The sequence below is a fragment of the Myripristis murdjan genome, chromosome 12 (assembly GCF_902150065.1).
Source record: "Myripristis murdjan chromosome 12, fMyrMur1.1, whole genome shotgun sequence".
NCBI lineage: Eukaryota > Metazoa > Chordata > Actinopteri > Holocentriformes > Holocentridae > Myripristis > Myripristis murdjan.
The window spans coordinates 27,482,260-27,507,086 of NC_043991.1; the positions used below are offsets into that span (position 1 = coordinate 27,482,260).

General features: G+C 40.5%; 1 protein-coding gene across 2 annotated transcripts in view; it reads left to right on the top strand.

The window, feature by feature from the left end:
- The first annotated feature begins 2,668 nt into the window (after window positions 1-2,668).
- The window catches only part of fnbp1b (formin binding protein 1b), a 64,355-nt gene continuing 42,196 nt past the window's right edge, over window positions 2,669-24,827 (top strand). The window contains exon 1 of one of the 2 annotated variants that reach the window (XM_030065969.1): window positions 2,669-2,923. In XM_030065969.1, coding sequence (XP_029921829.1) covers window positions 2,900-2,923 — 24 coding nt within the window. In that variant the 5' untranslated portion in view covers window positions 2,669-2,899. Of the gene's footprint in view, window positions 2,924-15,109; window positions 15,568-24,827 lie in introns of those variants that run through there. The other variant, XM_030065971.1, reaches the window with a different exon arrangement.

Sequence of the window (24,827 nt, forward strand, 5' to 3'; positions counted from 1 at the left end):
ATGGTGCTTGGATGCCTAAAATTGCCATTTCCTGCTATACTTCCCTTTTTTTGGCATTTCTGCTTCATTAGACAGGCACAGCGGAGAGAGACAGGAAGACATGCAGCAAAGGATGTGGGCTGAAGTTGAGCCCAGGCCATTATGGCTTGGTCTCAGTAGTAGCTGTGTTACATGCTCTACAAAGTGAACCACCAGGCCAAACCATGCTCCTATATTTATAATTCAGCTTATTTTAAAAATGTTCTTTTTGACGTTTTTTGCTTTATTTGATAGTGACAGCAGACAGAGACAGGAAAGGCAGCAAGGGGTGAGCCTTTATATCTGGTATGTGCTCTACTATATATGCCCTCTAATTGAGCTTTTTCTTTTCTTTTCTTTCCTTTCCATTTCTTTTCTTTTCTTTTCTTTTTTCTTCTGTCACCCTCACACACTCCATGCAAATCTAGCACTACAGGGTACTACTATCATCACATAAAGGTAAGTAAAGAGTGGGAAAGCACACTTCAGTAGTATCTCACTTGCCATCACCACAGTTGGCAAATTTGACGCTTGGTGTATTTTATAGCATCTATTGCATTTTCTTGGGCCCCTGGCAGGCTCATGTCCGGCAGATGATCTTTTTACCTCCCTTCTCCTATTTGGTACTACAAAAAGTACATTGCAGATATTTTGTCAGTCAATTCGTAATTCCATTTTTGTTTTGTGTCATGATCCCACTATTCTTGGCAAGACACACTGATATTGTTGCACATCCTGCATGTTTTCCCTTGCTTTGTGCTCCCATAAAATGGGGAATTGCTTTCTGCAAGGAATTGCATTACATTACAGTACATATGTCATTTAGCAAAGGCTTTTCTCCAAAGTGACTTACAGTGAGGGACAGCCCTTGTGATTATTCTTGCATTATAAAATTCAAACCACTAGGAGGCAGTGTTGCATTAGTCATAGGATTACCGGCCACTACTAAGGGCTGAGATGTCTGCACATCCTTCATTTCTTCAATATGTATTTTGTGTTCCCAGTTAAAAGCAAAACTTTCTGGGGTGCACCGGTGGCTCACCAGTAAAGAGCGCATACCATGTACCAGGGTTTAGTCCCAATCGCAGCGACCGGGGTTTGAATCCGACCTCAGGTCCTTTGCTGCATGTCATCCCCTTTCTCTCTCCTGCCTTTCCTGTTTATCTCCATTGTGACTGTCAAATAAAGCAGAAAAAAAATAATCTTTTAAAAAAGCAAAACATTCTATGGTTCCCCAGTGGTCTAGAGCATGCTTTCCTGTCTCTCTCTACTGTCTCTTTCAAACCACAAGGCGGTAGTGTTGCACTGATGATTACATAGTTACATAGAACAAACATAAAACAGGAATTATCACAATCAAAAATTAAGGCAGTATAATGATTCACAAACTTAAAGTCCACCTAATGGATGCCTTTAGGCCTTGATGATTACTAATATAATGACTCACAAACTTTTAAGTCCATATAATGTGTACAGTCAGCAGCCAAGGAATCTGATGGACATGTTGCAGTGCCAAATCTGTAACTGACACTGGTTAATAAGCCCTCACCAGAGGTTGTGTTCAGGAAATAATTATTTCTTACTGGGCACAAGGTAGGGCCATTCTGGGTGGCATGAAATTATGATAATGTGAGCAGAAGCATGCCAGGAAGATGCAGTGCTAGAGATAGAACTAGTTCAGGGCCTGAGATTACTGTGCCATTTGAAAGTGCAGGTGTAAGAAGGAAACATAAATGCATGGATGGTAGGCAAGATTGGAAAGCCAAGTATAAAGCTGCCATGGATTTATAGCCTTATCCACAATCAGTTTGCTGATTAGGGACATCTGGTCACAACTTACTGTTTAAGAGGCAGCTGAAGAGCAGTCAGTGGCTCAGTGTGAGAAGATGCAGCCCAAATTGATCCCATTGCTAACATGTGTCCATCATATGAGGGCATGGTGACAGATGTCAAGTCACAGCTCACTACTCAGAAATTAGTCTGATATAATGTGGACAGTGTCAGTCTAAAGGGTTTACTAGTCCCTCGCTGATATTATTATTGGTACACTGTGGTTTTTGAAGTGATAATGGGGTGCTTTGAAGGCAGCGTGATCTGCTTTGCCCTGTTATCCTGTGGTTGTTGAGACCGATTGTGCTGAGATATAGTGGGTTAGGTGTAAGCCTGAGTGTGTAGGCGTATTACCAGTGTAGTACAGTGACTTTACCTGTGTGTGTGTGTGTGTGTGTGTGTGTGTGTGTGTGTGTGTGTGTGTGTGTGTGTGTGTGTGTGTCTGTGTGTGTGAGTGTGTGTGAGAGAGAGAGAGAGAGAGAGAGAGAGAGATGGCAGTGCATGATCGGCTAGATCTTACTATTGAACCTTCGGGAGGTCTTCAATGCAACATCTGTCACTGGTGGTGACCTCTCTCCCCCTCCCCCTCTCTGAAATCATTCAAGCCAGATTTCACGCATCTTAGTTCAGCAGCACAAGTGGTAATTATTTCAGATCACATTTATGGATGGCAGCTTTGTCGGACATCCCCGCAGTGACACCCCCACCCACTACACTAGTTTTTTTTTTTCTTTTCTTTTTTTGTGTGTGTAGCGTGCCTGTGTGCGCGCAAGAGCAGCTGTCATTGAGTCGAAGCGGGTGCCCGTGCGCTGCATATAGCCAGACTACCCTGTTTGAAGATTATGCTGCTGCAGCTCCTGGCCATCTTGTATCAGACAGGATGAGGAGCTGAAAATTACGGGCACAGGACCTTTTTTTCCAGAATACGATCGCACAGAGGCGGATAACTGCAAGGCGGGCGTCCAAATAAAGCCCACAACATCTGCTGCGGTGGTTATTGAAAACACCTCATCTGAGCTGTGGATTATTACGAGGACATCGTACTGAAACCATGAGCTGGGGGTCAGAGCTATGGGTAAGGCTCAGTGCACTTGTATTGTCCATGCGCTTTATTCAGCCCCGTGTAAATGTAACGGTTCACAGATTTAAACTGGGGCTACTGGCTAGGTGCAAAGGCCCAAAAATAACCGCGAAAACCACGTTAAATGCTAGTGTTTCAGTGTTCTGCTTCTGTGACGTTAGCCGAACTGCTAATTTGTAGCGGCAATTATTGTAGCGCATTTGTAACGTTATATGCTCAAATGTGACGTTAAGCTATGTTTTCTATATTTCGCAGGACGTCTAACGTACTGTTAAGTACCAGACTTGTTGGTTACTGGCGAAAACAGGTCCATTTCGTTTTCCAATTGAGCATTTGAAATCACGCTTAGCACACACCCCCTCAAATATAACGCTATCTCTAATGGCAAGACTCAAGGCAATAGCTTTTCATGTTGCAGTGGCCGTTAGCATAATCTTTTCACTAGCAGACAAATGTCTGAATAAATTTCATCATGTAGACTATATATACAACAGGGGAGTGGTAGTTGATGAGGTGGATATACTATCTAGAAGATGGGCAGATTACTGAAGAGGAAGTCGGTATAACGTTCCTCTTATGTCCATTTAAATAGCTTTTTGACTGATGGGTCGGCATAATAATATTATAATAAACTGCCAGAAACAGATGTGGGTATGTATACCCCCGTTTAGCCTCCACTTCCCCACTGTCTGGATAATCGGTGTCAGTTGTGGATAGAGGTAAGGATTAGGCTCTCTCACCCACCTGCAAACAAAGTGATGTTGTAAGGAGCACTATACAGCTTGAGATTTTCAGAACGGCTTACATGATTTTTTTTTTTTTTTTTTTTTTAACATTTTTAGGCTATTACAGTGTGGTCTGGAAAAAAAAAACCGGATTTTTAACTTTGTTACATTCGCTCAAAAATGAACTATTCCCCAAACCCGGAGTTTATGAATAACAAATGATTTGCAGTTTATGCTAGAACAGGAAATCAAATGAAGGGAAAGATGTGGTTGCAGATTTGATCACATTACTCGCATTTAACTGTGGAAGCCAAACTTTTATTTGAATTACAGTAAGGCAGTAGTGAAATCTCAACACAGGGCCTCCTAGAGGAGTACCTGGGATAACCCTGCTTCTTAAACAACAATATCAACACCCATACTACTACTACCACTGTAAGCCTTGTACTGATGCTGCTGCTGCTACTACTACTAATAATACCACCACCACCACCAACAACAACTACCACAACAACAATTATAATAATAGGCCTAATAATTGTTAATAATTATCAACTTTATAAGGGATTCATAAGGGTGATTCCTTGCATTTAACAGTTTGATTAATGATTCAGCCAAAACCTATCAGTTGGGGATTCAGTTTAGGCCTGTTCAAATAAAAGCCCACCTTACTGCAATACATTCCAGTACTATGATGTCACATTTCTTCCACCCACTCTAACCTCAAATATAAGGACTGCTGAACTTTTTTCAACCAGATATTAGCCCATATCAAGCCAGCCACTGTGACTACATGTCTGTTGTGTCAGTTTAGGTGAATATAATGGCATGTTAATTATTTCCCTATATTTAAACACGCATGAAGAGCAACCAATTTACGGCTCTGTTTTAAACCAGTAATAAGGAAGATTACAGGACTCTGTCAAGCTATTTTTTACAACATGCTAATAAGCGGTCAGGGCCAGTGGAATTCCTCTTGTCTGGGTTTTGTTTCAGCCCATGTTGTTTTGTATGTGGACACGATCTGCCAGATAAGCAAACAGTCTATTGTCTGAATGTTGACGTACTGACTGGCAGTACCTACTGACTGGTTTGTTGTTGCAGTATTGGCTGCACATTGAATTTTGGATGAACAGTGTTTTGTGTGTGTGTGTGTGTGTGTGTGTGTGTAGTGGGTCAGTGGGTGCAGTTTGTGCATGTGCATGTGTATGGCATGTGTCTGTCTGTGCTTGTCTGTGCATATATGCATCCATGCACCCATGCAAGTTTCTACTGGCATTGACATATTGAACCTGTCAGCAGGGCTCCATGGTATTGACTAAAACTTATGCTGGATCCGTGGTGCTGTAAATGTAGCACAAACGACTTGACTTTATATACATGATGAATTCAGTGTAATGAGTTTATATAAGTTTTTCCCTGAGTTGTAACTTGATTTGCAGGCCACACAGTCAGCAGAACACTGGAATACCCTGTGTAGTACTCTTTGTGGGACCACTTTTGCTGTGATAAAAATTGCAGCCTCTTGCTATTTGGTAATTGCCAAAGTAGCCTAAATATTATGAGTCTTTTTTCTTTACCAAGCAGACAAAAAGCAGGGTTTGAGATAGTTAAATCAGTGATGTGTTTTCCTTCATAAAAAAAAGAAGAGGGGAGGTACTTTCTTGAATTCTCCAGTAATTTACCTGGCCCAAAGTTCACAGAGAAAATCACCGGTGCTCCAGATTTTTAGTGTTTTACTTATGATGTCAGAGTATTTGTCTTTACTATTACACGGTCTGACCAAGATGCACAGCTGCCCAGGTAGTTGTACAAAGTGAACACTGCCAGAGGTTATTTTAGAGGCTTTCATGTTTGCCTTGCTTCTGGAAAGCATTTGCAGTTTTTTTCAAACAGGGACTGAGCTTTTGCAGAGAATAATGTATTACAACCAGATGCTCTGTTTTTTTTTCCTAAGCAGGCTGTATGGAATGCAGACACTTGTTTCTTTAATCTTAGCCCTTACAAATAGACACCAGATAAAGCACAGCATGACTCCACAGGTGGCAATTTACGGTTGCCACTGGAGAACGGACACAGTTGCTTGCTCACTGTCCTGAGACAGTATCAAACAACAAAACATAATATCATTTCTGTGATTGTGGCAGCATCCACACTCTTACACAGACAAGAGCAGGTCAGCACCAGGAGCCTACCTTGTAGTCATTAATAGGAGTCTTGAAACTGTAATAGCTAAGCATATCTGATTAATCAGGGGAATATGCCGCTTACCAGAGGCCATGCACATTTCCTTTGATACTGTTTTTGAATGGCAAGATATAATGCATTGGGAGATAGAGATTGAATAGATTCAATCTCTATATATACACACTGTTATGATTACCATCTTTTCAATTAGCTACAGCTGTAGAGTGGTGTGGCATGCAGATAAAGGATGACACCATGTGGATTTTATCAAGCTCTTCCTGTTGTATTCTTTGCTGTGAAGAGGAAAGCAAATTATATTTCATGAAGTGAGGTCATAGTTCAGTCGAGCAGGGTTTCTAAATCTCTCATGAACATGCTGAGTTGATTTACTGCAAATATGCCATACTGGGTTATTTTCATTGACAAAATGAAGAAGACAGAAAAGAGAGTGAGAGCCAGAAAAGAAGGAGAGAGAGACTGAATCTAAACAATGCTGAATTGCATTGTATTGACCACGTAGTTTACTGTGTGTGTTTACCGGTGGGACTCCACTGGCATAGCTCTGCGAGTCACCATGAGTAATGCACCACAACAGATCACCGTCAATTGATAGGCTCAGAAATGTTGAATGCCTTTGGTGCGACATCACAACACTGATTACAGCTTTCACCCTGCTCTTTTTGGCTGTCAGGTCTCAGGAATGTATGCTTCCATGGAAATTATGATCATCACTGTGTTCACTGTGAAAGCCCAAACAAAAGTAGCACTTTTGTATTAAAATCTGGATGTCTTCTCTGGGAGGCTGCTGCTGCTGCAGAGAAAATAGCCTGATGCATTTGAACCGAGAGAGAACCCAAATCATGTTGGCCCCACAACAATCAAGCAGCAATAGTAATTGTGTCATTTATTGGCATTTTGCTATTGTTTTAAATTCACACAATGCACAATGCAGATGGTCATCACTGTTTTGGTTAGACAGATTGCTAAATTTCTTAACAGAGGAATCGTGTGTCTCTGCAGGTATTCCCATTCCATCACTATACTTAAGTAAGCTACACGTACACCTTTACTGTTAGATGTTACATTCTTATCATACTGAGCACACAACAAATCACACTAAGCAAGCAATTATGATTGACTCACCTAGTAAGTTTGAGATTTCTTCAATACAAGCATAATGGAAGGAAATATCTGTCAATCAGCACGGCTAGGTTTGTATACAGATGAGTTTGCATACAGGAAAGTTACTCGTAGTGCCTGTTAGGCTTTACTTTTTTGTGTTATTTCTCTGCCAGTGTTAAACACTGTGTCTTTGTGAGCGCACAGATTGGAGTCCAGCCTGCTGTAAGTTCTCTTTGGCCCTATTTCATCAGCATGAGAAATGTCAATTGTTTTCTCTTTGTGCAAGAAAACTGTTATGTAAGCAGACCAGCGTCTTGTACATGCACACTGAGGACCCTGAACCTCCCTTTTCCTACAGATGCTCTATGTACAAATACCGCCATTGAAGAAGGAAGTGTAATGTGGTGAAACATGTGACTGTTTTTCAGTGGAACAAAGGTAAAAAAAAAAAAAAAAAAAAGAAAAGAAAAAGACAATTTCATAACTATTGAAGCATTAGACTCTAAATAATGGAAACATGCCAGACAAAATTACCTGTGCTTGAATAGTTAGTGAAAGTTTGGATCCTTAAAAGCAGGCAGCAACATGTCTCTGAGATGAGGTTTCCTGGAGGGCTTAGGTGTCAGCTGGAACTGGCAGTCTGAGGTCAGAGGTGTCACTATTAAGGGTGCCACAATATGCTCAGTGTGCCATGTTCCTTGATACATGATACAAGACTGACAAGTTGATATTGTGATGACATCAGAAATTATGTTAAAACATTGTCTATGATGGAGTAAGTTTGCCTGAAGCTGCTTTTTTCTTCCTTCAAATGAAAAAAACATTTGATACATGATACATCCTGCTACTCTGACATGAAATTGCAACACTTAAGTGTTGACTGTACATTTATACTCAGTTTGCATTGTGCACAGGATCAGTCACATTACAATGCATGTCTTGGTTCCACAGTGCATATTGAGACTTAATTGTCACAATATATTGCTGTACATAAGATGCATACTTAGTCAATATTCAAGATCACTTTTTTTGTTGTTGTCAAGAAGAAAGAGGGCATATAGCCACTCTCAACACTGTACATTACAGCTTTATAGCTAAAACAGAAACAGGACTTGAGCTTTTCCCTTTTTTTTTTTTTTTTTTTACATCAAATAATGTGGACAGCACACCCTTTTACTCTGGAACACCTTGGGTGTTTCACTTCTCTCATGTGGTGTGTATTGAGATGTGTGTACTGATTGTTAGCTATTTCATTTCCAGTTGACTGGGAGGCCACTAAGTTTGGATATTGTAGATGATATATACAATTGATACATACTGTATGTATAGATGATAAAGATCTTTTCCTGACTTGCACCGTAGTGATTAGGCAACATGGACAAGACTGAAACTCTACTCAGAGAACAACAGCTTAGGGTGAGTTGGTACTGCAGAGGTCATCTTATTTACTGCATAATATTCAGATATTTAGCCCATGGTTGATCATTGGCTGAACTGTGCTCAGACAGTTATGTGGTTCAAATGATCCGGTACTTTGTTTTTCTGTCCCTCAGAGCCTGAAAATAGTTATATGTGCATTTGTATAGCAAGAGATATGAACGAAAACTCACTTCACTCACACTGTTGAAGTGGCGCTTCAGACCTCAGCCGTAGACAGACGGCTTCAATCAAACCCCTCATGGGGCTGTTTTTGTGAAGGGCATTCATTCACTCACAGTGGATATGTCAGGCCTGATTTCCTGATAGGTTAGTTTGAGCTAGGGCTACATGACTAACATTTGAGATGTGCTCAAGTTAACAGTGGTCTCAATGCAGGACATATGATGACAAGAAAGACAAATAAAGTCAAAATTGTCAAAAAATTGCTACAATGTTTTTGCTGCTTTGTACAAAAATAAAACTCGCAAGGTTGTCATTTTCCATCACTAATCAACAAGACAAGTCTGTCTGATAGAACATAATTTTGTCCAATTTAAGGATTCTTGGATACAGAGTTTGATACTAGTTTGTGACACACAGGCTCTGCATGCACAGTGATCAGTTCACTATGTGCTCTGGTGAAGAGGTGTACTTGATCACTTTATCAACCAAAGCCCCACTAGTCAGCAACCACAACCTGAAATTGAGCACTGTCTGTGGTTGCCTGCCTGTAAACATGCATGTGACATGGCTACTGCCACAGATACATAGATACTGTAATGTCGACTCGATGCTACAGGCAGGCGTTCAGTGATGTGAGGCGGCTTTTGAGTGTGTATTCCCTTTATCAGCAGCACCTCGTCCTTGCTGGTTAAAAGTTGACAAATACTGTTGCAGTGCTGGTCCATACTCTACTGTAAGAAATGTTTAACACACACACACGCACTCACACACACACACATACACACACACACGCACGCCATCCTCAGCCACGCTGGCAAGTCTGTTTATTTTCCACCATGCACAATAAGCATGCATTTGAACATTGTTAGAAATGGTAGATTACATGTAAATAACACAACTGAGACTAGGAAACATATGTTTGTTTTTCCCAAATACCTCTCCACCTATTCTCTGTGCGCTTGTCCATGCCAGTGTCAGAGTTGCATACGTGAATCTGAAGTGGAGAGGTCAAATCTGATTTCTGGGGTGGCAGAGGGCTGAACCAAGTATGGCAGAAGTAGGTTTTTTGGGGTTTTTTTTAGAAGAGGATAGACTTTTAAAGTACCGTGTGATGAACATTATGACTGTTAATTATATATCTGTACATGAATAACACACTGCATGTATCTGGTAAAATTTCCTGTTTTTTCATATCACAGTATACATATATTGCAGAAAAAATAGATACTGCAGTGTTAGTTTTTTCAATATCATGTACCCATAGTCTGAGCCATAAATGCCCCGGTGTTAGACACAGATTTCCTCAGGAGTTTCTGCTGTTGTACTCCGTCTTGGCCCAGAGGCCCCCAGGGTCTAGCCTCCTCCCCTGCTGCTCACTTGACATTCAGGGCACTTCCAGGGCTGAAACCTGAGCCAGCTTGTTTCCTTCTATCAGTGTGTCTGAGACAGAGGGGTCACTTACTGGGACCTCTGGCAGGCTACAGTGAAATGGGGATCCCCGCTTCTCCATCTACTGCCACACTCATGCTCATTGCTGCCCACCTGCCGACTCAGTGATACACTTTACTTCTTTCTCTGACCCTCTAGGGGGGTAAGCAGTGATGAATAGATCCGCCTCTGCTCTGAAGGTCTCACACTGCACCACAGGGAGTGAAGAGGAGAGGAGAGCAATAGGAGTGTGGAGTTGAATGAGAGTTCATTGAAACAGTTTATCTGTAATAGACAAACAAAACAGTAAACCCACAAAGAAGAAATCTAGGTTCACAGTGACTGATGTAGGACACACAGATTTTAGGTAGGATATAGACAATTTTGTGTGTTACTCTGTGAGCCTGCCTCTGCAAACCTCCCTCTGTTTTTCGCTTCAAAGACCTCGTATTGAACAGGGGTTACTGAAAGCTAATCTTTAAACTAGGGGTAGTGCTGTTCATAAATCTCATGTTGGAATGCACTTGGCTTTTCAGGCCACAATTCAGTATGTCTTGGTACAGCAGGAAAAAACAAACACACAACAAACTATTACAATTTAGCAGTTTTAGTTTTCAAATTTATGGATTAATACATTTAAATTTTAAAACACTAACTCACATCTATTTGTTTAACTGAATTGAATCAGATTAAATTAGAGATTATCTGCAGGTGGACATGAAAAAACTTGAGGAAGAGTTTGTTGAATTATTGTGTGCAATTTAAAAATTTGAATTCATGGCCTAATTGTTTCATATAAATAAATGCCTGTTGCTGTATTGCTGTTATTGTATTTTCAAATATTTTTTTCAGTAGGTTTATACTTGGTGTGGAATGGCCTACTGTGATCCTAATAGATTGAGTGTAGTGCTTTGGCTTCTCTACGACTGATTCAGAAGGCCTCTTTTAAAATTCATGCTCTGTCCGTCAGCGAGTGACTCAACACTTCCCCTCACAGACTGTTCAGGCCTCTAATCTTAGGACGCTGTCTCTTCCGTTATTTGTAAGGGCAACCCCTCATCACTGCTGTGACATAAGAAAATATACTGCTTTTGAGCCTCAGTCACATGAGCTGTAGTGCAAGAGTCACCTGAACCTTATAACCTTACCTGCACGTCTAATTACATTGTACATAATTGTCATTTGTCTCCTGAGCCTATGACACCATAGCATTTCTGTCACCTGAGTAAAGTCACACAGATATACAGATTCTGGTGTTGCCATGCAGTTTGCTGTTTTACTGCTTTTCAGGGTTGGCACCACCATGTTAGTAATGTTATTACGCATGTAGAGCTACAGCCTCTTTACATTTGAAATTATTTGTCATATGTATTCAATCCCAAGAGAGCAGCATCTAGCTCAGATAGCCCAAAGTATGACAGAGGGATGCAGCAAACTTGTTGATATCCCAGTCTACGGAGCGTGTCAGATGGTAGAACAATAAACCTGATAAACTGGAGTTCTATCTGGACTTCTGTCTAATCAAATGAATTATCCTAATGTGATGTTGTCTGCACTTGGGCTTGATTGTTAAAAAAAGGTGTTGAATTCTGAAGAAATTGTACCAGAGCGCTTGATGTTCACACATGCTCACATCATTGTTTAGGTTGCTAGGCAACCTAAACAGGCAACAGGAAATATTTATTTGGTCTGAGATGAACTCATCCCTGCATGTAGAAAACAGCCAGCAACAAAGCAAACAATCCAATTTGCATAAGGAAATTATTAAAAAACTTGTGGCACACAGAAATACCCTAAGGTCAAACTATTTATCCTAATTTTGTCAGGTATGACAATCTCTCTTATGACAAGAGATGTATGCATATCTCTTGACAATCAATATCAAGATCAAGATCTCAAAAGTCTAGATTTTCCACCCTGGTTACAAATGAGGTTCTTATTAAAGAAAGAAGGATCGTTTTGGCCAGCTACTGAAAGAAGCAATCTCATCTGTTCATTAGCATCTTTTTGCAGTAACTCCTAATACAATATATGGAGCAGTTGCCATGAAATAGTTTATGGTTAATATTCAGCTGTGTCCACCATCAAGCCTTCCACTCGCCATATTCAGCAGTTAGTGCACTGTGACATTAGTTTGAATGTTTACTTTTCGAGTTAAAGCAGCTCATGATTGGTCTCTGGAGAGAAATATAGTTGTTTCTTCATTGTAGTTTGCTTGGAGGCAAGTCACTCATGTTAAGCCAGAAAGGAAATGTATGTAGGAAGTTGTTGCATTGACTCATTATTAGAGGAATCTCACAGGAATCTCACAGAATCTCCCATAGAAAATGACTCGAAAGGTGAACCATCTGCTTTCTTGTGTGATAGTGAAGTCAGAAAGTTTCTGACCAAACTTTGCCAACAAATTAGTCATGAGCCCCTCAAAAGGGGCCATGCCACTTGTGTCATGGTCACAGTCAAGGTGTTTTTTTCTTTCCCTGAGATCTCTTCATTCTTAAGAGATTCCAGATATCTGCCGGAAAAAGGGTGCCATGTAAACCCTCTTTTCAGTGACATTATGACTAACTAATATGAAATGATTCAAGGCAATAATGACAGTTCATCATCAAAAATCAGTTTCCACTGCTCTACTCCACCTCTCTTTTGTTCTCACTTAGTTGTACCCACTCTGACTCATTGCTCCTCGAACTTAACTGTCTCTCTGAGACTGGCATTAAATTGATTAATTATATGAATTACTTCAAAACAAATCTTGTGCAATCAAAGTGGTGTTTTTCTGGCAGCTTTTAGGCTACTGCTCATCTCCCAATGGATAAGGGACCTTTAAAAATTTTTTATATATATATAGTCCTACTGAATTGTAGCCCTACAATCTATTCAGACGATGTTGTCAACAAGAAATACCTGTCCCAGTTTAGTCATTTTGAAATGTTGCAGTATGTGTAATTTCTGATTACTTATAGATGATAGATAGATAGATAGATAGATAGATGGATAGGACCCGGGCGATATATTGGTATCTTGTTGATATCATCATATGAAACATCATCTGGGATTTCAGATATTGTAATATCGTGATATGGCATAAGTGCTGTCTCCTGGTTTCAGGTATTTTGGTCAAAGAGACCGTGATATTTGATTTTGTCCATATCATCCATCTGTAGTGTTCAATCAGTACTACTACTACTACAGTGTTGTTTGAGGCATTTCTCATAGGAAAGTAGATGTAAACTTTTATTACTACATATAAAACAAAGAGAAGTTTACTGTCGTCTTTGTTCTGTGTTCTGGTGTGGCTTACCAGCCCTGTACTCCAGCAGAAGAAAAGCATCTGAGAAGCTTAACTCCATGGTGTAAGAGGAGGTGTAAGAGAAGGATATTCACTTAAAGACTCAATGTGACATTATTACCCTATGTAAAGTCTTATTTCTCTACATCATTATGTTTGCAAATGCACTTAGATCAAATTTTTTCTGCGGAGAAACATTAAGTGAGCATAAGCTTTCAATAAAGTCGCCTAATATACCATTAAATCTCAAGACCAGTTGCAGGAAAATGATGCAATGGACCACGTCACCAGATCATGCAGGCTAAATACATTGTACTGGTTTCAAATAGCGACCCTACTCACCAGCCAGCCCAACCAACACACAGCTTATTGTGCATATCTGTAATATGTAGACTAAATGAGTTGCACACAATGTTAAGAAGGTATGCACTGTTGTATTACCAGCTTAAACAAATGGGACCACACACTCTTGCTTACCTAGAGATGGTAACTGCGTGAAAGACAAGTGGTCTGATAGGAGAAAATATAATGGAGTATGTGGGTTACACATAGCAGGGTGAAATCCTGCTGGACCATGATTTGATTGCCAAGGGGGTGATTTGACTCTTGCCATCTGAAGCTAAGTTATCAAGCTGTAGCTCCAGTTAGCAAAGTGTCATTGTAAGAAGAGAAGCCTCGCTCGACACTCAGTTCTATTTCTGAACTGAAACCTTACGCAGGAAAAAAACACTGGATGTGTTTTTTTTTTTTTTTTTTTTTTTTTTTTTTTTTGCTTAGGGAACACACCAAATGCAAAAAAATCTTTATCCAAGTATGTCAATTACAACATTAATGTTTGCCATAAGATTTTTAGCATATACTAGTTGCTATGTATGTTCACAGAAACTGCAGCTCAGTTTAGTAATTGATATACAGTGACAGTGAGTTGTGGCTGTCACAAGATGAACTGTGGTAATCACATGATAAGGTACTATTTTAACTATTGGAGCATGTAGTGTTGTGTTTGAATCATGGCTAGGCGGTCAACAAAATGCAAACTGCAGGAGACACCTCGTCGCTGCACATCGCTTGAATACCTCTCACCTGATTATATGTATAGTATCTACGCTATGTGTGGAGTTTTTGCACTCTGTGCAGGGATGCATTTGACATTAAAGTCAATGCTAACATCCATCATGCACAGTGAGAATGTTAACCTACAGTTGAGATGTAACATGGGTTTGCCAAGTAACTGGTTGACTTACAGTGGAGACAGTCACTGCCTTCAGTTAACGGTGGAGCCACTTACAAAGTAATTATGCAAGTGCTAATCAGCCCAGCTGGTGCCACTGGACTGATGTGGATTAATTTCTGTGTCCACCACCATTGCTACTTCTTTAGCTTTAGCCACCATGTCCATATAATGTAATCAAGATTACAGGACAGGACAGAACTACAGGAAAAAGCTAGATTGATTGCAACTTCTTTATTGAATGGGTCAGTGACGACATTGGCTGAACCTCTGTAAGCAATACCTATACCAGTAGCTTTAGCAGGTTTCCAAAATGTCCTCATATCATTGCAGTTCTTTCCTAGCGGGCACACTTTCAAGTTCCCAACTGTTCTCTGTAATTCCAGAGAATTTGTTATGTAAGAATAAAGAGCTTTGTTTCCCGAAAAGCACAAAAACAGCTCACCAGAACAATGGCGAGTGTGTGTTTGTTGGGCCGGCAGGAGTAATCCACTGAACAGCGGCATCCTATTGGGTGGCTAAGGTAGTTACAAGGATGATGTAGTAATCAGATTAATAACAGCGTCAAACTTAGTCATTTAATCATACAGTCCATGGGCATGCAAACTTATTGCTGGTGAGCTCTATGCTGGTTACAACCTTTCTGACATTGCAGGTCTTTGGACTTTTGGTTGTCTGCATTTCTTGCACTTTGACTAGCCCTCGTAGGTTGTGTATGCTCCTGGATTAGGCCTTTCTGTATGATGTGTTTGGATCCATACTTGGAATACATTATTTCATGAAGGAAATCAAAACTCTACGGACCTTGCTTGGCTTCAAGATCAGGACTTATTTCTCATTTTTTGAAATGGAATAACTAACTGCATGGCTTCCTTTTACTGTTGTGTTGCCACATAACGACTGTAACCATGTTGCGCAGACGAAGGTGAGTTTTTTGTTTTCTTGGGACAGCGTTCGTGCTGTAAAATCAGATCCCGAGGAGAACGATGAGCCTCAGCTCAGCCCATTTGAAGAGTACCTGCAGGTGCTACTGCAGATGAAGATGACCAGTGCTGTAAGTGATCACAGAAGGATAGCAGCCCTCATGTGACCCTAAAAAACTATGAGAATGACTGCATACTGTGTTCTAAAGCATTATTCATTGGGTTGAAAAATGCCATTTAGCACTAGGTCAAGGTAGTGCAACAAAGGCTAGATACTACAGTAAAGCTTAATGTGCAGGCCAACTATAAAATATCTGCAGCCCATTAGGCTATGCATTGTTGAAGCTGCTGTTCAGTGCTATCAGCAAGAACTAAGTACATACTATTGCACAATATAGCTACAAAGCTGTTTTTGCATAGTAAATTGAAATCAGCTTGTTGGTATGTCACAAGGGCCATGCCCAAAAGAATGGTGTTGTAAGTGTTTCTTTTTGACTTCCATGAATGACTCGACCACCCTTCCAGTTACTATGAGTCACAACCGAGAGGCAGCAATTTCCTGCCTCAACTACCTCTCACTGCCACAGTCAGAGGTTAATGTTTCTAGTCAAGTGAACTGACAGCTCTGTCTTAAAGTTTATCATCCCTATTTACTGACAGGGACAGAGATGGAGTGACTACAGTCTTCAGTATTCAAATAGACAGTCAGGGTCATTCACAAACACACACACAGAGGAAATATATTAGCGTAGAAGAATGATACACGTGTGCTTACAGTAACATGCACTCTAAACTTTAAAACCCCAGCTGGGGCGTTGTTTCTATAAATATCTGCATGGCATGCAAACAAGAGCTCTAACACACATAAGGCACACACTGCCTCCAACAGCTGTTCATATTTTGCAAAGTGTGTGTGTGTGTGTGTGTGTGTGTGTGTGTGTGTGTCAGTGTATCAGTCAGCCCTCTGTGTTCATTCAGAGTGCTGTTTTGCATAGGTAACAAATTGTACAGGTGAACATGAACCTACAATGTCGATGTAGTTGGGTTATCCAAGTCTGTGTCATATTTAGCAAAACAGCAGCCATTAGCAAACAAAAACTGAAGCCCAAAACTGTTACAAAACTTTTACAACTCATAAATCTTGTGCATCAGTGAATTAAGATAGACTTATTTTTTTCATTGGCTTGATTTTCCTGGTTCATGAAGAAAGAGTTTTATTTTAATTTCATTATAAAGTTGTTTAGAGGGGTGGGCAGGGGGCATTCGATCCACTCTCAGCCTTTTATGATATGGTTGAGATTCACTGGCCCAGCACATGATGATGAGCTTCTGTCTTTGTGTTTGTGTGCACAGCTACTGTCCCTCTTCCTCTGACTACTCGCTGACACAGAGGTTACAGAGGGCTATTGAGGGATTGTTCCTCCCCACTTTGTTGGACAAAGCCTCGTGTGTGTTCAAAAGAAGGTTTGGAATCTCCCCAAATATTTGTTCTTGCGGCTGACGCCTACTGTCGTAAGACATGGTGAAGACAAGCATTGACCGACTCATAGATGAAACCAAATTTCAATGTCTTGTAGTAGTTTACTGAATACACTGTTCCTCTGAGGCCTCGCTCTGGTATGTCCTCTTCGTTATGACCAATAGGCCATGGTGAGACAGTAAGGGAGAGGCTTTGGATAATCATTAAAAGACTAATCGCAGATAGATATTTTCAGCCACTCTGCTTTATTGGAACAAGCAAGACTGCTTTTGCTAGAACAATTGGGGCTAGCTGTTTATTATTGGCACTGGCAATACCCTCAGACTCCTAATGAACAGTTCAGGATGAATACAGTTTCTTTCCCTCTCCTCTCATTCTCCCAGCAGTTTTGAGTTTGTTAATTAATGAGACTCCCAATACAGTTTCCATCTTTTGTAGAAAAGAAATTCTCATAGAGAACAATATAAAGACCACATTTTACCTACTGAACCATATAGATTTAAATGAAAGTATGTCATTTACTTTCTTCCATGATAGTTTTTCAGACAGAGCACTTTTTTTTTTTTGGACAATTAATAAGTTAGGCAACAGACTATAAAGTCAATTTTGCATGCTCTCCATGGGACATTGGTATGTGTGGGGGCTTAGTCTAGTCTAACAAACATGTCCCACAGCCCAGTGTAATCTCAGGGCACAGATATTTTCAGCACAGGCCTACACCCCCAACCTAACCAAGTATCCTTACTCTTTGGTCAGCACATTGAACCACTGATAAAAAAGAATGCTTGGCTTGGACAAAAGCATCTTTAGTGCTCTAGTCCCATTGTCCTCTTTTCTAGCAGAACATCTGTCCCCCTCAGTCGCAGTGGATACTTCACCCTCCTCTGGTGAGACATCTGCTTGTCTCTTTCTCAACAGGTGTCCCATCAGAGGCTACACTCTGTGGAGAAAAACCTTCTCACACAATCTGAAAGCTTTAAGCTATGTTTTTAAAAAGTTGAAACTCATTTTTTCAAAGCTTAAAGGTAAAATTTGAGTTGCTTAAACTTGCATTTGAAATCTTGAAGCAAAAATTTGGAAGCTTTTGAATCTTTGTAAGAACCTATTAGTAATGAAATTGACAAAATGTATGCATGTCAAATCTACAGCACACTCTTCACGTAGTTCCAGTGCTTCATTTCAGAGCTGAGTCCCAGAGGTTTCTGTCTGTGTTATCTCACTTCATCAGGATATCTCTGAGGAAAGTAGTAACAGAACTGAAACCTTCCACATGTTCCCTTGCTTCCCTTTTTAAAACTTTTTAGTTCAGTATCTGAAGACATACTATCCATTGTACACTATTCCCTACAGCTAGGTGTCTTCCCTACTGATTTTAAAATTGCTTTAGTTAAATCTCTTTTAAAGAAAGGGAACCTGGACATTCTATCTCCCAGCAGTTATAGACCAATTTCAAACCTCCCATAGTTTTATTCAGTTAAGTAGCTTTTTAAATTCATACACCAAATTGGAAATGTTCAATCTGGTTTTAGGACAAATCACAGCACAGAGACGGCCCTGCTAAAAGTAGTAAATGATATCAGAACAAACCTTGACAAGAACAAACCTTCAGTTCTGGTGCTGCTTGACCTGAGTGCTGCTTTTGATACTGTGGACCACCAAATTCTTTTAGATAGATTAGATGAGTGTGTTGGCCTGTCTGGAATGGTTTTAAAGTGGTTCACCTCATATCTTTCTGGAAGAAAATTCTTCATTTCTATAGACAATCAGTTTTCAAACAATATGAGGTCACCTGTGGAATACCACAAGGATCAATTTTAGGACCGTTACTTTTTAATTTATACATGTTACCCCTGGGCAGTGTCATCAGGAGACACGGCATCTCTTTCCATAGTTATGCTGATGACACCCAGATCTATGTGGCCGTGTCTCCTGATGACACTAGACCACTTGACTCACTTTTTAACTGCATTTTAGATATTAAGGCCTGGATGTCACAGAATTTTTTACAGCTCAACCAGGACAAAACAGAAGTACTGATTATTGTTTCAAAGGCTCAGAGAGAGAAACTGGCCTCTAAACTAAATACACGTGTGTGTGTGTGTGTGTGTGTGTGGTGTGTGTGTGTGTGTGTGGTGTGTGTGTGTGTGTGTGTGTGGTGTGCGTGCGCGCATGTATGTTTGGCACATATGATTGGGCATGTGGTTAGTTGTAGTATGACTCAATAGAATATAAATGCTACTCCCTCTGACAACTGTTCAACAAGTTAGTAAGTGTTATTACTATTACTATTGCTATTACTATCTATTTCCTGTTCGTTCCCCTCAGTCACCCTGTGAAACAGCTTTCTTCTTCCTGTTCTCTTGTTCATTTAATGGCATATTGATTTCTTGCTGTAATCTTCAGAGCAGCAAACTGATCTCTGCAGAGGTGGCAGACCCATAATAAAACAAGAAGGCTCCTATTGAGGAAACTCAGTGGTAACAGTGTTGTGTAGCACGAAAAAAATGCAGCGCTGTAGTTTGAGGTGATTTGTAAATGTAATTTAACTATGGCATTAATGTCTGCAGTGGCTCAGGTGAAAGTCAATAAAAATCAATATATAAATGAGGCATTGCATATTTCCCATTCTTGTTAACATCCAAACCCATGTCAGACAGAATGAATAGCAAACTACTATGTGTCAGAAAGGAAGAAAAACAAACTTTTACCAGCTGAACATTTGAGAGAAGAGGTTGCGTCATACAGTGCAAGCCTATACCCTAATGTTTTTTTGTGAGTCAAAGGAAATTATATAAAGGCTGGACCTTATAGTATATTAGCCATAGTTCCCATTTTAAAATGTAGCACTAATTGCTGAATATATTAACTATGAACACCTGATATACTTTTATTTATTAATTAGACTTTGTGAATGTAATTAAGTTGGCACTGTACCACCTTCACAGAGCAAGTATTATTTTTTGTGCAGCAGCATGCTTGCATAAATCATAGGGAACATGCAAATGATCAGAGGGGGTGGTTGTGTCAAAGAAATTTCAAGCTGGTAATCCCCATCTATGGAGGGGGAAAATACCTACCTCCACGGCCCGTCACCAGGGTTTCTCTGTAGTGTGCCTCTTCACTTTTTTGAAACCAGTTACTTTAAATAGCTGCCACTTGCCTCAGATTATTTGAGTGTAGCAACCTAATGGGAACTCTTTCTGTGTTAGTCTTGTGCCCTTCATTATAAATCAACATGTTATTAGGCTTACAGGTGTATTGTCTTCCTACTAAATTTGTGGGTCTGCAGAATTCTGAACTAGATGAAAAAATGAAAATAACATCACTAGCAGTCCCATGAGATGATATGCCGGAGGTTTTATCCCTTTTTTCATGAAGTTGTTCGGGTTGTCCTTTACTTAAAGAAATTCATTTTCTCAAGATCATATTCACCTTTCTGCTTCTGTAGGAAATAATGGTAGTACAATTGCTCTCTACCGCCCACTATCATACAAAAGAGAAGGACTGGGAGTCAGTTGATTCTTTGCCTGCTTTAAATGTGATACTTGATGTGCATTTGATGTGCATATCAAGGCAGCATGACATTTTTTCTCAGTGAACCATTGAAAAACTGTTCAGGATAGTTGTAGCCAACACTTTTCAGCTGCTGATGTACTGGATAAACTTTTGATATGCATGAAAATGATCATAATCCTCATATAGTGATCACAAGTATCCCCCTACAAACAGAGTTTTATGGAATCTTATACAGACTGTGTAAGCCAATGTAAGATGTCTTGTCTTACATTGGCTTAAACAGTATGTAAATTCCGTAGCAGCATATTTTGAGTATAGTTTCACAGACCTGGCGAGGCGGGGGCGTAGCGCAGATGCGCTTCGCCAACTGGGTGTGGCCAGGCGGATTTTGCAAGTTTGGCACGCCGTGCTCGGTGGCGCAAGTACTCTACCGTCCCTCCTACCAGCGGAAGGGAGGAGAGAAGGCGTGGAGTGGGTTTCACACAGCCGATTCACTTTAAACCAATCAAATGAGCCCCTGTCCTCGCCTTGCGCTGTGCGAAGGTGTAATGAACGTTTACACAATTGACATGGAGGAAGAGAGCAGCCGCAACACACACTGAGGACAATGAGGCCAGTCTTGGCTGCTGGAATGTTGCTGGAGCCACCTGCCATCCATCTATCCACCCATCCATCCATCCATGCATCTATCCTTACATTCGTCTTCCTCAGTCCCCTATCTTTCCATTACCTACCTGCCTCGCATCTCTTTTTTTCCAGCTCTGTCACCGTCTGTTAAAGTTATTGATTTTTACGGGCAAATATAAATTTAACTGTGAAGCCCCCATTTTTAATCAATGTTTTTACCTCAAAGGATAATCCTTGCCATATTCATATAAATACATTTTTTACAACTTTCAACTCCATCACTTACTGATGCAACAACACACTAGAGATTAAAACAAAACCTGGTTCATGAAAACTTTTACATTTGCTGTTCTAAACGCCCAGTGTCTGGCAAGGAACTGATGCATTTTACATTTTCGATTTGTGTGGAATCAGGGTTTCCGTTAGAAAAAATTGGCTCCGGACAATGTGACCGGCAGGTTTTCAATTTACCAGACAAATGTTTGAAATTCCGGTCAAACTTTCTGAATTTATTGAGCTTGAAATTATATGCAGGCTAAGAATGATATCAAGGCATGTCAATTTATAGCGTAATCTTTTTATTGAAAAGTAGGTTATATCAAATAAAATGAGTGCCGTCCATTGAATCACGTGTGTAACTTCTAAAATAATTAAATATTGCACAAGCCTGTGCTCTTTTAACATGAACATTGCATACAGTTGCAAACAATTGCAACTACAATTTGCAAAAAAAAAAACAAAAAACTGGCTCATACCATTTTAATAACGTGGCATGCTGCCAACTTGAAATCAAATAGATGCAATAAAAATTTAATTCAGCAGCTGAATTAAAATCGAAAGTCTCAAGTGTCTCTCCGCAACTTGCAATGCGCGTCAGTCTTGTGACCTTGTTCTCCCCCAGACGACTTCGCTGCGCTGTTTTGATCCAGTTCTGCAGAGAAAAACCTCTCTGTCTCCCTCTCTGGTACACTGGAGACAGGGATGATGCAGGCTATTTAAAAAAAAAAATAAATAAATACATAAAATTACATGGAAATTGACTGTTTTAATAAAATTCAAATTGTGCTTAGAGGGAATATTTTCACCGGACATTTAAAAATTTCCGGACTTTGGCAGATTTTACCAGTCATAGTCCGGTGATTACCGGATAACGGAAACCCAGAGTGGAATATTTATATATATGGAAGAAGAACTGTGTAGTTAACACGAGCAGCGCCAGGCACCAGACAACACCGTACTGGACACATTGTTTGACTGACAGGTGATCAGATTGGGTTTTCTTTATGCATGCCAAACGGTGCCAATCTCCTTTGATCTGACATCAGTTGTGACGGGACAGTCAATATGGAGATATATTTATGTGCTGACTGAGATAGTAGCATTGAATAGTGGTTTTGTGGGTATTTATTGCATTGTTAATGTGCCTGACATTCCGGAAACCTGCCTGTGAGGTTGTGGTGACGTGTGCGCACTGCCCGCCTGTCAGCTAAACTTCCACTGCGCTGGCTCCGCTCCACCTTGCGCTGAAAGTAGACGTGGTTTCAGATGGCGAGCTTTTGGCGCACCACAGCGAAGCCTTTTGGCACGAAACTGTCACTGCGCCAAGCAGAATCTGTCGACACCTCGCCCCGCTGCGCCGCCACTCCCAACTTGGCGCACCTCGATCTGCGAAACTTGCAAACCGTCCGCCTCTCGCGTTTCGCTGGTCGAAACTAGCTCTGCATGGGGTTCGCCTCACTGTGCCACCCTGCGCTGCGCCGGGAAACTAGAGCCCCATGTCTGCAATGGTGAGGATGGTTTGGAATTTACGTTTGAAACAGCCAGCAACTCTTAAACTCTTATATATGCAAATGTCCAAAATAATAACTGAATATTAATATCATTATAAATATGATCATATCTCACGTTCATTTTATATTCTCACTGCAGAGTCTTTGGAAGTGCCATACACAGCAGTTTTCTGATGGCAAGTGTGATTTCAGAGCCTGGCCAGTATTCAACCTGTTTAATTGGAGAGCAGAAACAATCATCTTGGTGTATCTCGGAGGTCAGGCAGAGGAGAACCATTGGCCAGATCATTAAATATGATTGCTGTAGCTCAGAGATGACCAGGCCATGGGATTAATATCATAGTGCTCATGTCCGCATCAGGCTCATCTCTCTCACAAGCTTGGCCTCTGATGAACAAGATGACACGCCTACCGTGCTGCTGCCCTGATAGTATTGTACAGGCAGAAAAGAGGATCTGTCTGTGTTGGAGAGATGCAGATCCATAGGCAGCTAGAATGGGGATGATCAAGGGATCTGATCCGCAATTCTAGCTAAATAATGTGCATTAGTTGAGATTAACTGGCACTCCAGCGCATTAAAAATGCACCGTAATCTCCATCACCAGTTGGAAACAGTGGGAGGTTTGGGGGCTGATCATCAAACAAGCTTATATTTGTTTTCTTACAGTAAATGGGCAGCCTACATGTGTTTAGTACCTATTAAATGTCTGCTTTGTTCTCCATTTGAAGCCTTTTCTTATGTCCTGGATACAAAAAGGGCTCAGAAACACTGCCCTATTTATTTTACTTCATGCAGTATTACAATAGTACATGTGCCACAGTGAATGGGATGTTTCCAGAAATAGCAAGCAGAGCAGAGCTGGTTCCTCTCCTGGAGGGATGCCCCCCTTACTCCCTTCTGCAGGAATGAGGTCAGGTGTCAAAGGTCACACTTGATAGAATGGAAGTGAGCTCAGCTCCACAGGAGGAGCTGGATTTAGTATTTGGCAAAGGGGCCTCTAGGAGGGAGGTCTTACAATGATTGCATTTGTGTTTTGAACATGAATATGGTCTGTTGAGCTATTTGGCTATATGTGAAAGAATAACTGACCCTGTATCAATGGACAGTTGACTTTCTGCAAAACAACCCTTGGAACTTAACCCATGTGAAGCCAGTTGACCAGATGGGTCATGTACACATGGTTACCAGTTGTAAAGCTTTGTCCTCTGTCTTTCAAACAGTGTCTATGATGTCTAACAATATTTATGATCTTGTGTCAAGATAGGTGGCAAACAAAGCTGCGGTGAATTTAATGTGAGAGAAACAAACCAAAAATACATGTTCTACAGCTGCATGTCCTTGTGGGAGTGGGTTCATATGTAATTATAGCAAAAGATAAGTAAAAGTTGCTTGTATCATCAAATGATCATTCATGTATAGATCCATTTTGAATTTACCATTGGGCCGTGTACAAACAGTTTGCCTCAATTAATTCTGATATATTAAATCTGAGATTCTTACTTTCTTTTTTAAGGCTGCCCACAAATAAGGCAACATGAAGTGGTTGGTAGAGAATTATTTATAAATTTATAAAATATGCAGTATTTTATAATTTAGAGTCGTGCAGGGTGGTGTGGGGAGTTAGGGCGACCATCTTTCAATAAATAGACCTGTAGTAGTAAACAGCTTCTCATACTCTGTTGTTTCTTTGATGTTTTCCTCACAATAGGTCATAATTTATTAATTTCCGCTTTCTCTTGTAGCTGCAGAATTGCCTTGTTGATGAATTTTCCCCTTTAGTGTTACAGCCATCCCTCACAAAGATGCATGAGTTCATAATGAGTCATCACATCATGTAGCCTATAGCCTTCATGCTATGCCTTTATGTAGAGATATTCTGGATTTGCTTTAAGTTCCAGTTGCAGGGTTGGTAGAATATATTTGGCCAACAATAGACTAGTGCTTCACCCCTTCAGTGCCCCCTCAATTTAATCTCCT